Source organism: Micropterus salmoides, unplaced genomic scaffold, assembly GCF_014851395.1.
Source record: "Micropterus salmoides isolate LMB-PRFRI ecotype aquatic unplaced genomic scaffold, ASM1485139v1 Ms_hic_scaffold_1, whole genome shotgun sequence".
Taxonomy (NCBI): Eukaryota; Metazoa; Chordata; class Actinopteri; order Centrarchiformes; family Centrarchidae; genus Micropterus; species Micropterus salmoides.
In genome coordinates, this window is record NW_024040040.1 from 36,718,345 (window position 1) to 36,735,715 (window position 17,371).

The 17,371-nt window shown below is 40.0% G+C and overlaps 1 protein-coding gene across 2 annotated transcripts; it reads left to right on the forward strand.

Moving 5' to 3' along the window:
* Window positions 1-781: 781 nt before the first annotated feature.
* Window positions 782-16,700, forward strand: LOC119908214 (TLC domain-containing protein 4-B-like). Of its 2 annotated transcripts, XM_038725948.1 has the most exons (8): window positions 782-1,107; window positions 4,559-4,683; window positions 4,805-4,974; window positions 6,898-6,987; window positions 7,446-7,504; window positions 7,871-7,965; window positions 12,820-12,893; window positions 13,102-16,700. In XM_038725948.1, exons 3-8 carry the CDS (start codon window positions 4,820-4,822, stop codon window positions 13,418-13,420), a joined length of 792 nt encoding a protein of 263 aa, XP_038581876.1. In that variant the 5' UTR covers window positions 782-1,107; window positions 4,559-4,683; window positions 4,805-4,819; the 3' UTR covers window positions 13,421-16,700. The 2 variants fall into 2 exon arrangements, with proteins under 2 accessions (XP_038581876.1, XP_038581875.1); XM_038725947.1 differs by lacking the exon at window positions 4,559-4,683 and having other exon boundaries at window positions 783-1,107.
* The last annotated feature ends 671 nt before the right edge of the window (window positions 16,701-17,371 follow it).

Below are 17,371 nucleotides of genomic sequence, written 5' to 3' on the forward strand. Positions count from 1 at the left end.
ACTGCAAACCTGCAGCCACCACATCACTGTGCTGTAAGTGCACTGGCTTTGCTCATTCAATTCATAGGGAGATTTGATTTAATGTTGCAGCCGCTGGTCATTTAATCTGTGATGTGACCTCTGGTGACACTAAAAGGCTGACATCTGATGAAGGACAGGGCCATGTGGCTTAATAAGAGTTGAGAGCTGCTGTTGAATGTTTATTTACAATACCCCCCTTCTATTCTTCTGTCCTGACTAGTTTTCCTTTTCTTTCTTTCTCTGTGAATGAGTGGGCTATGAATGGAGTCTCTCACTGACTTATAACCATAGACTGTATTACAACCCAGTAAGAGTGAGCAGGCCTGCCTCCAGTTGTGTCAGAGTAGCATAATAATCATGTAGACTACATCTGGGCCACTCAGCATCATGAATTGTGCAGAATGTTTGTGACAAATATCGCATGTGGCTAAATGCGTTCAAGGTTTCTGCGAAGGGATGGATTTAAAAGCCTTATTCGTTGACATGAGACCAGTGGGCCGTGCTTCTGCCGTTTGCTTTACTGGCTATCTGGTCTGATTTAGCCTTCAACAAGCCTTGGCTATAAATAGACGCAAGCAGTGAGTGTTCTTGGGCGGACCACTGTGGTGCTGCCATAGACTGTGCTGCGCATGTGTGTGTGTGTGTGTGTGTGTGTGTGTGTGTGTGTGTGTGTGTGTATCTTTAAGAATTCAGCTGTAATTTGAGCCCTGTAGGAGAGAGAGAGAGAGAGAGAGAGTTAACTCACACACCATCACCACCACCCCCGCCCCCACCTCCTCCACCATTCCTATTATGGATCCTCGAGCTGCATGATCCGCACCTCGGCAAGTATGCACGTTTTGTGTTGGATGGGCTTCTCCGTAAACACCGCAAAGCTGGCCCAGGCGCGGGGCTCCAGCCTCGCCGCATCCCCCACAAGTTGTTAGGGTGCGTGCGGAGAGCAAGAGGCTGGCTGTGTTGTTGATCAGAAATGACTCGGCATGGCTGTGGCTTTGACTCAACATACGAGGCTTCGCGAGCGACCCTGGAAACCATAACCAAACATTGAGAGAGTGAGGCGCAAATCATATTAATGAAAGTCTTAAGGTAAGTCCATTGGGATCTTACATGTTTTCTTCTCATATCTGTGGCTGGTGCACAGAAGCACAACCAGGCCAGTGTTGTTTTCCCCCTCAACACATTTTACAGCAACAGCAGCTGGCCAAGCAATGCGGCGAGAATTGGCCTTGTGCTTTTAACGTTATTTACCGTAGTCCTTGCTTTGAAAACAATCGGATTGCCTCTATGATTTTATGTTGACATGCTGCACAGCATCTCTGGAATGCGATATGGTTTTGTACATATCTAAGTTATTTTCGTGGGGCGATCGTTTCCTCCTTTAAAAATAAAAAAGGTCTACTCGTCTTACGCAAGCGCATAGTAACCGTACGTACTACTTATAGGAACAGATAGAGCTGGCCAAAACATTCTTCAGGTAAGAAACCTGTTTAAGCCCTGTTCAGTTGAAGCAGACACAACTTCCCAGAAAATGAAAACCAGGCTCCTCTTTAATGCGGGTCCAAACATGCCAGTGTATATCCTGACGGGTTGAGACAATAATAAATGAGTGGAGGTCTGAATAACACTTACCTTAAGCCATGGAGTTAGTTTGTAGTTAATTCCTTTTAAACTCATTATTCCCACCCTTTTAATCACCAGAACACATTCCCAGACTGATTTGTGCACATCTGCTTATGACTACAGTGTGATGCAAGAGGAAATTATTTTTTCAAAGTAGCACTGGCTGATGCCTTGCATGGGTCGTTATTTGGAGGTAATAGTTTCAGCCACCTTTTTAGGTATGACTAAAGGTTTGGCTTGAAGTAAGAGCAATAAAGCCCAGCCCTGTCGCAGTTTCACAGATTTTTCCAGGAAATGTGCAAGCAGGTTGTGTTCTTACACCTCCAAACGTCTGTTTTGTGGTTTTCCTTATTGACATAACCACAATATCCTATATAGCTTTCACTTGTACTTTCTCATCAGAACACAAGCATATTCACTGTGTTATTGTGTGGGGTTGGAATAATACAGTGAGGAAAATAAGTATTTGAACACCCTGCTATTTTGCAAGTTCTCCCACTTAGAAATCATGGAGGGGTCTGAAATTGTCGTCGCATGTCCACTGTGAGAGACATAATCTAAAAAAAAAATAATCCAGAAATGACAATGTATATATACTTGCAGACGAAACACACTCGAGTTGGCAAATGCATTTCTTAAAAAGCAGATTTTGTGGAGAGAGGCTATATAAACTCATAGTGCTTTGTTCTCCACAGTGCTCCAACTGTTTGCTTTCTGTATACGTTAGTTGACCTCTGTAACCATTTGTCCTTGCCAGCAGGGTCCTACATGGTCCTACTTACTGGTGGACGCCGACATGTATGTGTGTACCTAAACAATCCAAGGCTTTGTAAGAACGGCTGGAAGTAGCCTTACTTAGATATCCAGATATCTCCTCAGTCAAAATCAGTTTGGACTCTTGAAGTGTCCCTCATATAACAAAAAGTCTTTCTGCCTCGCAGCATGCTACATTAAAGCACTGGTGCTCACGGCCCACTAATGCACTACAGAGAAGACTCTGTGGAATTGGCCTTTCAGTTCCCTGGTGACTTTTTTCTTGGCTACAGTGCTTGAGTGTAGTGCACTGTTTGTCCTCAAGCATTTCTTAGGCATAACACAGCAACAAAGGCAGGTATAAAATCACCAAGGCCAGATCTCCAGGGAGGGAGATGTGTGTTTTTGTGTGCCTGTGGTGGCTGCTGTATTGCTTGGAGAGATACATAAATGTGTATTTTAAAGTTAACTGACTTGGCCTTGTACCAAGAGCTGCCACAGTCAAACGAGGCCATATGCAAACAGGCCAGTGCAATGCTCATAAAACCGTTCAGTAGCCTGGACCCTTTGTGTCTGCAGTGGACCTCTGTCACTGACATACATTTACTGGCTACAGGTCAGTGTGCATGCAGAGCTGCTTATTTAGGACCATCTCATAGAGAGCGCTAACTTTTGATAAAAATACAGATATGAAAAATAGGCTTCTGGGTGGCTTTGGGCCATTGTGCAGATTGCTACTACACATCATGTTACAACATTTTGAATTAAAGAATGTGTAAATAGGAAATGGATTTTATTGAACTATCCCGTGCTGATCACCCTTTATACCACGTACCCATGTTCCACTGTCATTTTCCAACACATGGCTGACCTGTGTCGATTTGAGATCCGCTTACAGCAAAGCTGTGGCACCAGTCTCCCATAACCCCCTCTACTGTGATCATATGTAAAGATGTTTTGTAAATGTCTATAAAAAGCACCAATTGGCATTACAAAAATATTATCATGTAATAATTCATTTTGTCAAAATGATCCAGCTTCAACCTACATTATGAAATCATAATCTATATATACTCTATAATATATCACCAATATAACAGGAGTAAGGCTATTTCTTTTGTCTCTGTAAAATTCCCTTCTGCATTGTGGGACTAATGCAATCCCAACAATGGAGCAGCTTTAGTGAGTCTCTGACTAATGATGTTTACAGTTCAAGCACGTGTTTGCCTCCCCTCCAATATAAGGACATTTTTTAAACCCAATATTTCTAATGAGCAGACAGTTCAAAAGATCCTCCAAAAGCTGAAAGAAAGCTATTTGTTCCCCTCAATATTCAGACTCCAGAACGCACCGCATTCCCCGAAACTCCTTCTGCCTTCCAACAGCTGTGTGCCGTTGTGGAGCACGTGGTCGCTCTGTGTCCGTGCGCCATGTACAGATCTCTGATACACAGGGATCAGGCTGGAGGATGATCCAAATTTCACTTGCTTGTGTTTTGAAAACTGGGTCTGTAGATGATAAGTCACTAAGCTGTGTCGCCTTGAACTGACCAGGTTATCATTTTTTTTTTAGTCAAAACACAACCCTCACAGTTGGCAAGCCAATAACCGTGGATTTATTCAAAGTTAAATTGAAGAGACACTTTTTCTGCTGTGTGTGTGTGTGAGTTTAAGTAAACAAAGCAAAGTCCAGTGTAAAAAGCACTTATCTTATTTTGCAGTTTATTGGGTCTCTGCCTCTGGTTATCAGTGTAGATACAGTAATACAGTAACTGATCTGATTCTGATAATGCCCATTTTTGTTGTAGAGCTTCCTGGGAAAGGAGGCGTGTGTGTGTGTGTGTGTGTGTGTGTGTGTGTGTGTGTGTTTTAGAGGCAGTGTGTGCTGAAACCACAATAACTGGTCTCAGCACACAGACAGCTCGTCTTGATACCTGTGTCTCTTGTCTGAAGAGCCACACTTCCTCTGCAAGATAGACCCAGGAAGTAGTATGTTACCATGTCATTGTCAAAAATTCAACATAATTATTTAACAGTGTTTAGTAGAGGCTCTGAATAAAGGAGCTCATGGACCAGAGTTGGTAACTAGTTGCTGTCAAAATATCTTATAGTTGGTCATTTCCCACACTTCACTTATGAGGTTTAATCCACCTTTTCTGTTTAAGGCCAGCAGCAGCTCACCTACAATGTTAAATATATTGACTGGGCCCCTACTGGCTGATGTGATTTCAGAGGTAACCAAACATCAGATACATCAGCTGATGTGGTTTGAGTGACCTGAAAGTGTCAAGTAAGGGGAATACAAAGTCACTAATATATGTTTTTTGTTTGCAGAATCTTGTAATGAAACAACAGAGCATTTCTCTGCCTTCTTTCTAACCTTTACCCTCTTCCTCTCCATCCTCCCACAGTGGGGTTGGGTGGCCATGGACCCATTCAGCCAGCTTATCCTCACCATCTCGGTGACCAGTTTCCTCACCTTCCAGTGGCTCTTCCACAGAGTCAGCCCCTGGATGTCCTTGCGAATCAGCCCCGGCTTCCTCTGCCTCAGTGACAAGCAGAAGGTGGAGTGGAACTCAAGGTGACCCGACATTATTGTATGATCCTGATGAGTCTGAATATTTCCTTGCTATGTACAGCACAGAGCGCGACACTGCTCTCAGCTCAGATGTTTGCCGGGGGGAGGGTTGTTTCAGCTGGTTCCAAAGGCATGCACGGACAGTCAACCCACATATTTCCTGTGACACTACCATCTGACTCACTGGTTGGATGCATTGTGTATTTTTCAATGTTTGCTCTACATGCCACTGCTTCAGGGGCCCAGCAGCATGGTGGAAAATCATTGTTTTTTTCTCCAGCCTTTTTTTGGCTGTGCTTTTTGTCTTATAACTTCAACATTTAACAAGTACCTATCCCTGACTGACATAGTAAACCATTGCAGAGTTTTTACAAACCATTCATAAAGCATGAAACGTCCAGAAATTTTTCATACAAAAAAGTTTTTCAGGCCCGTTGCCGTCATTCCTATTGGGTTTGGTAACGTTTTACACACCAATTTCATTGCAGGCATTATTAGTGCAAGCAGCACAAACAGTCAGTCTAGTATTTAAATAAAGTTGTATTTAGTTGTAATTCTTAAGGTTTTTATGTTGTAAATTTTATAGAAGTAGTTATTCACTGATGTTTGCTCTCTGTAAAATCCTCTTCATGATCGTGGCCAAAGTGTGCAAAATTCAAATATGCATAGGCTCCTATAGGAACTCATGCATGCATTTCCTGCACATGTCAATCTGCAACAATGATTTCAGTTTAGAAGCAAAAGATTAATGTAAATATTAAAGTTTTTAACAAAACCATCCGCTGTAAACATCCACTCAATTTTGAACAGATTCTTCCTGCTTAAACCTACCGTAGTTACAATAGTTGATTTACCATGCAGTGCATGATAAGAGCTTGTTCTGTTTGTTGTAACTGCTTAGGTTTCTAGTGGTAATGAGCTCCATGGTTGGCTTGTATTTAACCGTGTTGCCACATCCCTTTTGAAGCAATCACTTTATTAATTGAGGGCATAACATGTCAAATAAACTATGATCTTCTGTCTGATTACAGACTGATACAGTCTGATTATCCTTCATCAATAGAACAATTTTATCTTCACAGTTCATCAGTCAAAATGTACAGACGAGTAGGAATGCTTCAGGGCCCAGGTGTTCATACTGATGACTAGATCATTTGATCAGACAACAGTCTGTTGTGGGAACATTGCAGAGACTGACTAGAACAAATAGATTGGAATGAAAAGTGTGTGAGTGGGTGGGTGTCTTGAATGAGTGCGACAGACAGGTTGCTGTGATCTTTAAGCGCTATGAGAACAGGCTCCACTGTAGATTGATGTCCAGCGGGTAAGTGTTCAGAAGGATCCAGCCTGGTCCAACTTGCATGAATCACACATTTTCATTTCCTCGCATTTCTCAATTTATTACTCATGACAGCACTTGTAAAATTGAAATGGTCACATAGTTTATGAGCCAGTGAAAATGAATGATCGGTGGAGATGGATCCAGGCTATGGGGATCCCTTTTATGACTTTACAGACTCCATTCACACAGTCTTCCAGTCAGCATGGCTGTCATTCTGTTTTGCTGACTGATTGTTGAGAACTGTTGGACAGGCAGTGAGACAGTCCAACTTGGACTGTCTCACTGCCTTAATGACTGAATGGGACTGTGTGCTGCTCTGCCTGACCCTTCAGCAGAGTTTAATCTCTTAGTCTAATTGGTCTGAATCTGTGTGCAGCTCTGACAGGCAATCAGTTGATTCACCATGAGTACTAAAAATCCAGCACTCTAAACCAGAGAGCAGCTCCAAGGCTTCATGAAAGATAACCATTCACAATTCCTTTGGAAAGCTTATTGAACAGAAAATCTCTGACATGTGTCAGCACCTGGCCTCGGCAGACAGGAGCAGATCATGACGGCTGTGTGTGTTTTGGTTTTCATTTCAGGACAGTGTCAACGTTTCACGCGCTGTTGGTGGGAATCTTCTGTCTCTTCATCTTGTTCTTCGATGATGCCGTCAATGAAGACCCAGTTTGGTGAGATTTGGCTGTGAATCGCATGTTTTTAATCTTTACTTTCCATACTTTTAGTTCATCTTATACAGTATGTCAGATTTTTTCACAAATGGCCCAATTGTCCAGTGACAGCAGGTCAGTTATGCTTTGGGAACCACCTGTTGAAGCGCTCGGCATGAGGTTCTAGTCAGAGGGATTCTAGGTATACAAAGAGTTTGATGTCTCATTTTTTACCCCTTTCAAGGCCGATAGTGACAGGTGAATTTGCCCACTTTTGCTATTATTTAGATTCTAACGTGATGATATCCACCTCTGCTTAATGGGAATGGGAACATATGGAAGTGGTTTACTTATTCAGTTGCTGTTTCTTTTATTTACCACTAGGAGTCACCAAAGTCAGAAATGGCCCAACACCTATACACACAAAATTGTATCACACAAACCCAGTCAAACCAAATGTGTGGGGTTTTTTTCAACAGGGGAGATCCTACACTGGTGAAGATTAATGTTGCCATCACAACAGGCTACCTCATATCTGGTAAGAGAAACATACAGTGTACCCAGGTAATCTCAGCTTGTCTGTGAAAATGAGACCACCAAGGTCACGCATGTAATTGGTAATAAGATATGATGGGTGCAAAAGAGCAAAGAAGAGGAGATGGGTTAGGTGGGTATTTATGGAAATGCCGGGAGTGGCTTGATTGATGTGTGGTCCTGCTCCTGAAACTCTGCTAAGTAGCTCCACTAAACCTATGTGGTGCTTAGAAATGCTGGTCAGAAATAAAACATAGACACTGTTTAGCTGTCTGTACTGTCAGTGTATTTTTTTTGCAGTAGGCCTATGGTTGTATGTACTCTAAAAATGACATGTTATCTCTCTTTCCCCTGTACTTCTGTTTTTCAGATCTGCTGCTAATATTTTACTATTGGAAGGCGATAGGCGACAAGTTTTTTATAGTTCACCATCTGGCAGCATTGTATGCTTACTACTATGTACTGGTGAGTGCCCTATTGTCCAATAGCAGAACGTGCAGGCAAGATGGGAAGGAGACAACCAAGGGTGAACAGCTGTGTCCTGTCAAGCTGGGATTTTTTTTAAACAAACATAGCCAGCAAGTGTCCATAACTGTCCCCATGCAGCTCATATAGGTTAGTAAAATAAGCACAATGCAAGGTCAGCGTAGTCAGTACCTGGGCAAGTGATGTAGCCCAAACTGCATCATCACAGAAGAAAACAAATGGATGTTTAATATCAGCCTATTTCGCTCCAGTAGAAGTGGGGAAAAAGTGCTACAGAAAGTAATGCACTAGTTACGGCACGAATTGCTATATTTGTCTGTATATACTGTAGAAAGTGTGTACCTGCAGGAATCACTTTTTGCCTTTCCAGTTTTGGTATTATTAAGATGTGTATTAAGTATTTTATGCTTGCATTGAAATTACTGGTTTAAAAAGTTGAAATAGTTTTGGGAGTATTAGTATACAGTTGGCATATACTTATGTAGGTATGGAGACAGTGTACTCAGCATTTATGGGCAGTGCTGTTCACTCTTGGTTCAATCTGAAACCCTCTAGGTCGCCAGGATCTGTTGATAATTATTATGGAAATGAATGACTATGGTATTTTTTGCATGGAATGCTCAATGATGGTACTGGCTGATGACCCCCTCCCCCTCACCTTGCCCTTACAATTTCTGTGCTTTCTGTTTTACTGACCCCCCTTTACTGTTGTGTGAATCTGACGTAAGCTGAACATTTCTGAGCTTAGCGCAGCTGAATGCCTAACTCTAACCACTGTGTGCATGCTGGCAGCTCTGCAGCGTTATACACAGACATGGTTCCTTTCTTGTTACCGTGCATGCCAACAAACAGTATTACCTGTCTGTTTTGTGCCAGAGCCTAGTTCTGCCTCTTCTTTCTCTTCCTTACACTCCTCCTGAGACTCCTTTGATGAGGGAAAACTGACAAAGCCAGTCAAATAATGTCGTCCACGTGACCCCAAGATGATAGCCAGCCTCTTTCTTCTAATACCGTGTTGAATATATTCTGTCAGGTGTTACTCAGGTGTGAGTTTGAAACAAGTACAGAATTACTGTTGTTAAGGCTGTTAAAAGTCAATCTTTTCTTTTATACATATTTTATTTTAGTCATACAAACTTACAGGGAATTCTGTTTGGTTCCCTACAGTACATGTTCTGTATTTTCTGTACAGAAAAAAGGCAAAAGGACATACAGTGTGCATTGCTCAGCCTCTGAGTTCCCATACTTAACTTGTTTTTTGATTAAAAAAACCCTTTATATTACTTTCAGTGTTGCCATTGGCAAATGATTATAACATCTTGGTAAAAAGCAATAAAGCAATATGGACGTTTGGTTTCACTAACCATATGTTCAGTATACATCTTACCCCTGCCTACACTCCAGTCACTGGCTGGATTTACAGATTTGTTTTTCTTCTTCACTGTGACACACATCATATTTGCATCGGTTTTTTTGTCTGTCTTCATTGCATTGTTAATGAGAAATATTACTTTTCCACATTTCTTAACAATTATAATAAGATTAAAACAGTGTCACGTTGTTGGAATAAAGTTACGATTCATAAGTGACTGTAAATCCAGCCAACAGAGAAAGCACCTGTATCTCAAACATTTAGGTAAATGAGATGAAGTAGGCTTACCATACTGTTACTGGACACTCATGACTGTTTCCTCAGACTAGATCTGAAATACATGTGAGATAACAGAATGATTGTTCCGCATTTATCAACTGTGGTTGAAAAAAGTAAAACCACATCACGAGCCACATTACTGTAACCATATTGCATTTGCGGTAAAAACAATTACATTGGCTAACCCTTGAATGTCATTTTCATTTTATTTAGTTTTGTACCTAGTCAGAGTTGTCATATGTTGTCAAAGTCTCTTATAAGTTAATGTGTTGAGTGTGTTTATGTGTAAGTATTCATGTGAAATACACAATCAATTCTACCTCCTCAATATGAATAATAAATCCTGAGGCACACAGCCTAATTATATTTACTTAGCGTTCGGAAACCTTTATTTAAAAAAACAAACAGCTTAATTTCATGAGCTTGTTGGTATATTTTCATTATTGATTAGTTGCTCACTAATGTCTTGGTCTAAACAATGCGTTGTGATGTTTTTAATAGCAGCATAATCTGCATTTTGTGTGTGTTTTTAACAGTCAAGTATAGCTTAATCAAAAAGATGGAAACATAATATAATAACTGCTATGTAAATACTAGATGCATGCTTTCTTCTCAGTGTTGTAAGTGTTGCTTCTCATTTGCTTCCAATTGTGGTGGCATCTTGTTTTTCTTTTTTTACTCTTCTAATGTATCTGTCCGTCTCTGTGTGTCCTCCACTGACTTTAACATAAATAGCCCCTCTTCAAACCCTAAATGCAAAAACTACCAACACCAAGTCGGGTTGTGTCATCCCGTTCATGCAAAAAACTACCAAAAGGGTTGTGTGTGTTACTTAGAAAGCCAGAGCAGGTCTTGATCTAGATGGGGACTTCTTCATTCCTGTCTTGTCTGCTGCTATTGCTGTTGTGTTGCACTGAGCAGATATGATGCCCAGTCACAGTATGGACTTACCAGTTCCTAGAGGTACTAGCATGCTCATGCTAGGTGGAAAGTTCACATCATATGGTACAAAAACTGCAATGCACATGTACCCTGTTTGTATCGCATAGTAAGTATGTTTCAGTGATGACCTTTTGTTTCAGCCCTGACGGTAAGTCTTCTTTTTCATGCTGTGAAAGTCAGTCCTCTAGCCAAATAACCTTGAATTGTACGTTCTTTGCAGGGGGGGTTAGTTAAACTGAATACTGTGACTTTTACAAATCACAGCATTCTCTATAATGTATTTTTCAGTAAGAGCTCTTCATTCAAATTTATTTGGCTAATTGGCACATTTTTAACACCGTTTTGGACTGAGTGCTTGATTTTCAAAAGTTACAACCGATTTAGCAAGGTAGGCAAGTTGGCAGTGTTTGAGATGGGGGGTCCTGAAAGCATCTTGATTTTAAGATCATCTTCATTCTATTCAGGAATAGGTTGAAATTGTGAGATTGTGTAAAGCGGAATTGAAATAAAGACATGTAGGCTTATTTAATAGTGGGATCATTTGAGGGCCAGTCTGAAGTCTGAGCAAGTATTATTACAGACATTGTTAGTATCATTAGGAATTTTTTAAGAGCACTCACAATTCAGCTTGAAGCTCAGGTATAAGGTGGGTAAAACCTGATGAAGATGATCTCATATCTAACACAACATGGAATTCAGGCCCTGATCCTCTAAACATTGATGTGTTCAGCAAAATATTGCTTTGTACTCTGCATGGCTTTTGAATGCTCCTTCAAATAGTGGCTTGCTGAATGTGTGTATGGTTGTATGTATCAAAGCCTGTGCTGTGTTGATAATGTGCTCAATACCTGTTTAATGTGAAGATGTTATTCAGATGAATGTCCTTGCCGTGTGGTCTTCGCAGTGTGGTTTTTCTTCTATCTGGATGAAAAGACATAACATTGTGAGCTAGCAACAGTTGGCGTATAGTTTGTCGCTACGATGTGTTAGTGATTACCTCAATAAGTGCAAAAATGCTTCAATTTGTGTGGGCATTTTTGTATGCTGTATGCCTGTTTTTTTTGGTATTTTTTCAAGGGGTGGATGATCAACATGTTGTAGCTAATTTGCTCTAATATTAAAACCCCTTATTTGAGGCAAAACCATTCACTGTCTCACTCGAGGCCAGCCCCGTTTTGGTCGGCCAGTCTTCTCTAGTGCTTTCGCCAGTCACTGACCACATTGACATTAAATTTGATGTTGATATTAATGGCTCCTAGAGGATGATTTATTATGAGTTTTCAGTAGATCGACATTTTATACTCTAAAGAGGTATCTCAAAAATCTAAAAAAAATTTTTAAAAAAGATTTTTTTTGTGGTTATTCAGTCTTCAGAGGATGAATCCTAAAGATTTTGGTGATGGGTGGGGTTTTTTTCATACTCCTGAGAGGATCAGCCATTTCCATTTTTAATCAAAAAGATTGAGGCAGGTTCTGAGGCTATTTTGCACATCACCAGGGAGGATGAGTTTCTGCTCACAATAAATGAGGAGGATGAATCATTCGGAAGATAAATTAAAGACCAGTCTAATTTTGGCTCGCAAAACTTGAAGGAATAATTGTCTGCCCTGAAGGAGAAGTCTCTTTTGTTATATCTGCCAAATAGATCTATATTTGGCGAGGACTTCATCTGAGTTCCCCACACAGCAAAAGTATTGAAATATGAAATATCAGATGGTAATGTTTGAAGATGCCTCGCAGTTGGAATAATACCTGAGTTACATAGTGTGATGGAAATTTTATATTTTACTGTGTCTACTGTTTTATCTTTATATGCCTTACTATAATAAGCCAGAATATGTCTATGTTACACTGTATGGTGTTTTATACCTGTTACAGGTTTTTTTATCGGACTGTCCTTAATAGGCTTTCATCTCAGGACAGTTGGTTCCTACTCCCTTCCTCCCTAAGACAACTGCGTAATACCCTTAGAGTATAAAGTCACCTGTTTCTTCACTGGCTCTTTGTCTTACATTCTGCAGACTGGTTGCACTCTGTATGTTTGTCTGACCCTTTGCAAAGAACAAAAACCTTAAAGATGTCTGCATTGAAGACTCACTAAAGGAAAATTTCCATTACACTAGATACTCTGAGGAGCAGGTGGTACATCAGCTTCATGTCTGCTGATCCAAATGACTGGGTGTCTTGTTTTTGTCCCTTTCATGTTTTGTTGTCTTCCTCTTCTTACCTTGTTCTTCCAGGGCCAAGGAATGTTGCCTTATTTTGCTAACTTCCGTCTGCTTGCTGAGTTTTCTACACCGTGTGTGAACCAGCGGTACGTACCTGCTTACTAATGACCGGGGCTTTGTGTCTCAGCTCAATTTACAACTTTTCAGCAGGGTATATGTCACAAGTTGTATTAGTTAGGGATTTTAATTACATGGAAGTAATCCACTGTTTGTTGCCTCTTCTCTTAGTGTTCGGCTCTTTGAGATTATTTATCCTGCTAGACACTGTTTTCTTAACTGTGTGTTGTGTTACAGCTGGTTCTTTGAGGTACTAGGTTATCCCAAGTCCTCGCGGCCAAACATGGCGAATGGCGTTGCAATGGCAGTAGTCTTTTTCATGGTCCGCATCGCCGTCATGCCCGTCTACTACAGTCGTATGTGTGCAGTCTACGGCACTGAGGCCTTCTACCTGGTGCCCTGGGGTGGCCGTGTAGCCTGGATCTGCTCCAGTATCTGCTTGGACATCATGAACATTATGTGGATGCATAAGATTGCCCGCGGCTGCTACAAGGTGCTGCGCTCAGCACGCCGGAGCAAAGCCGGCACACCTCAGGAGAACGGGAAAACGGATTAAGGGAACCAGGGTGTCAGTGGGGAGAAAGCACCACAGCAGAGAAACAGTGACGTCACTGTCAGTGCATTGGAGCAGTTTGGATACTCATCTGTTACACCTGGGATGAGATATTACAGAACCGAATGTAATGAGGGAGATTGCGTTTTTTAATTTATTTTTTTGGAACGCGGGCACAGTACATGTACTGATGGACCGTTTAACTGGCCGTCCCGAAGCCATGAAATGACCTCTTAGCAATACTTTGTGTGCATGGCCAATTATTTTTCTCTTGAACAATTTACCACTACACAGAAGAGGTCGTCCTGGGACAATGGACTGTTAGCCCAACCACAAATTGTCAAAAAGTTTACCATTCTTTACTTAGAGCTCAACAAAGTTTTTTTGTATTATTACTGTTAGTTCATGTTGATGATGAAGCAAGGATTTGAGATGGAACCTCAAACATTAATTCCTCAACAATGGTCAGTGCCATAAACTCATTGCCAGACACCTGTTGAGGAGGAAGCGTCTTTCTTTTCCTCAGTAAATCTTGAGCCAGCTATTTGCAGGGACATGACTGTCACAAAATGGGATTACATCAAGTGTAATCACAGAGAAAAGTATGTACGGATAAATCAGTTCATCACTCACCCACTCGTTCAGTTAAGCAGTTCTTTTATGCCTTTTAAAAGGTTTATTGGAATATCCTGGGTCTTTATTTGTATTTGAATGGTTATTTTAAATAAACTAGGGCTGAACTGGCATTACTACACTGTATGTAGTGCAATTCTTTTGTCTTGCTGGGGTCGAGACAAAAAGGTTTTCAAAGATACAAACAATTAAATATAACTGTTTTTAATGAAGAGGAGACTGATGTACAGAGTACCATGCTTACAGGGAAACTGAACGTCAATGCAGTGAGTACACTGACATTAAGCAATGCAAGAACAGTAAAATAAGGAGCAACAGTCGACATCAGATTTTTAAATCCACATGATTTAATGTGTAAACAACATGGTCTTTAACAGAATGGAAAAAAATATATATGACATTGCATAAACAGAGATGTTGTTGACACTGTTTTAGTGGGAGCCTGCATTATATTTATTTGACATTCTGTAGTGCATGTTAATTGGTGAAACCGGCCGGGAGAGCTAATTTGGAATCAGTGTCATAGACAGAGCTAAAGGGAAAAATGAAACGGTGGACCGACAATGCTTTGAAATATTCATTTATGCTAAGTAAGTTGGTGGGAGATGTTAATACGATTCTGACACTTCTAGTTTTTCCAGCATCAGTTGTTGACCTTAGGTTTATATGATATTCACACTTTTATTATTATTATTTATGATATCTTCTTAGGCACAAATGGTTCAATTTACCCCTGGGCAACATTTGCCAACAAGCTGCATGCTGCTATGTGTGTTTTCCATGAAGCAATTGGAATTCAGCAAATTGGATTTGGTACATGATTTAAGTACATTCATTTGTAAACCGACTGAAATTGTTTCTACAGATTTGAGTTTTATGTACAATAAGTACATAATAACTGAGAATAAGTGTTTCAGATGGTAATAGTTCTATCAATGTCAAATATTTTGGAATTGTTTTAGAGCTTTGTGATACAAATAGCTTCTGCCTCATGTTTACTGTATGATTTTCAATCAGCTGTCAAACATAATGTGAACTTTATTCACCGGATGGATACGAGGATTGTGTTTTGTTTTAAGTGGACATGAATATATGGAAAAGTTGTGAAAGTTAACATGTTGTAATTGTTTTCTCAAGCATCATTCTACTGGCGAAGCAGTTTCACGTTAATCGTCGTGCAACACCGAACGCCGGAGCAAATCTGTTCAAACGTTTTTAAGACAAATGTATTTTTTGTTCAAATTAGAAGTTACAATTCATCGATGATTTACGAAACATGTACTTGAACTTTCATTGTAAATGTATCTTTATATGAGCTGTACATCAAACGCTTCTGTCAAATGTTTTGTGAAACAGAAACAAGGATTGCTGGGTTTTTAAAGTACGCCTTGCTATGTTCAGCATTTGATTTTGTTGCCTTTTTAAAACTTATGATTGCACAGTGAATATTTTGTTACATTCAACTCCTCAACGCTGAAAAATGCGTCAATTTTCATTGATTTACTTGTGTGTTGTCCATGTCCGATGCCTGTCTAACGTGATTGTTTGGCCATTGTAATAGATGAGTTTCAAATGTAAAACCAAGAGGCTTGTTAAGGCTGGTTGTTTTAGTGCTTTTGTTTTGTTATGGTTTTAAGATGTCAAAGATGTATGTATTTGTGCCAGTGCTTAAGCCATTACTATTCCATGTTGAAGAATTTTTCTGTTAAATCCATGAACATTTTTATACAACAGTGCCAACTTGCAAAAGTAATAGTTTAGATCGGTTCTGTTCACATAAATTTCTCTGCACGTTGTGGCCAGTCACTGTACAATGACGTTCAGTCTAGTTTGGCAAGGTAAAATAGAGTGCAACAGAATGGACTTGACATCTGATTATAGGTGATTGTCTTTTACATTACGTGTGAATATCACTATCTCACATCTTAGAAAAGAGCCAGGATGTGGTGTTAGAATTTAACTGGAGTTAAATGCTAATCATGCAACGGTTTCAGGACTGCAGGCCACTTCTGGCACAATCAGGGGTGGCTGTGTATGCGAGGTCATGCATGGTCAATATGGTCTTCTTCTTCATGCACCCTCTATAACTGCATGTGGTATTGCATGGGGATTGCACTGTAAACAAAATGGCATACATTTGCAAGACAAGTTTTACTCTTGTCTGTTTTCTTTTTTCTTAGTAACATGTACATAATGTTTACTTAAACATTGTCCTTGCACTGTGCCACAAAATGTAGTCCACAGACAATGATGTGAGGAGAACATCATAAAGCAGATATTTAGCATAATATCCAGCACAGAAATAATCATTGAGGGAATACTTGAATACTAATCAGCACCGCATATAATAATCTGGGCAGTGCACAAAAAAAATCCTATGAGCATCCTGCATTATATGTATACTATTGTCTTTAATTTATTAATGCAAGAGTAGACATAAAACAGAGCAGATTCTACGGTAATAGAGAGAGAGTGGTGCTGCTGTCAGCTACTTAAACCTGGTGTTGCTGTTTCTGTTCTGAATGTTGTATGGAGCAGAGCTGTGAGTAGGTGAAGTGTTTAGTGACATTCTATGAATGTATTGGAGAAGGGAAAATATTTGTCATTTACATTTTCATTTGTTCTTTACAATAAATACCAGATTAACTGATGTGATGTGTATCATTCAGGTTCAAACATGTTTGGCACCGTGAAGCACAGAATTAATGAGCCTCTGATGTCTTAAATATGGATGCCATTATACTGCCAAGAACATGATCAAATTATTACTACAGACGTGTCAACATAAAAGCCTAATTAGTTTTACACACCATTATTTGAAGACATTGATTGTCTTCTGTCATATTATATAATTTGCATTGATAAAGAAAAATACAGAAAATATTCGATGTCCGCTTGTGGAGGTAATTTCTTTTTGAGGACTTAAAGCAAAAAGTATTTGAGCTTTATATTACATTCGTATGGTGCTCTGTGATGTCGTGGTCTATTTATCTTTGATCTATAAGAAACTGTATGATACTGCAATGTTAGTAATTAAAGTAGATAGAGTAGTGGAGACAGAAATGGTAAAAGCAGGTAGCTGCATAAGTCTGAACATGCCACTGACTGTAACAATCTCCATGACATGCTTCATTCCCATAACAGGTTATGACAAACACCACTAGAGGGACAGTGTTATGTATTTTATTTCTCACTTGAGATATCTGTAGTCACTATATACTGTAGTGGGGTTGGGGTTAGCAGGTGTTTGTTTTCTAATATTCATCAATGAAAAGGCTAAACCAAAGATGTATGTATTTACCATAATCTGTCGTCCTACTG

Coding starts and splice junctions, on each gene's coding strand:
- LOC119908214 (XM_038725948.1), top strand. CDS start 4,820: ATGGACCCATTCAGCCAGCTTATCCTCACCATCTCGGTGACCAGTTTC. Junction 6,988..7,445: donor GTCAATGAAGACCCAGTTTG/GTGAGATTTGGC, acceptor TTTTTTCAACAG/GGGAGATCCTACACTGGTGA. Junction 12,894..13,101: donor ACACCGTGTGTGAACCAGCG/GTACGTACCTGC, acceptor GTTGTGTTACAG/CTGGTTCTTTGAGGTACTAG.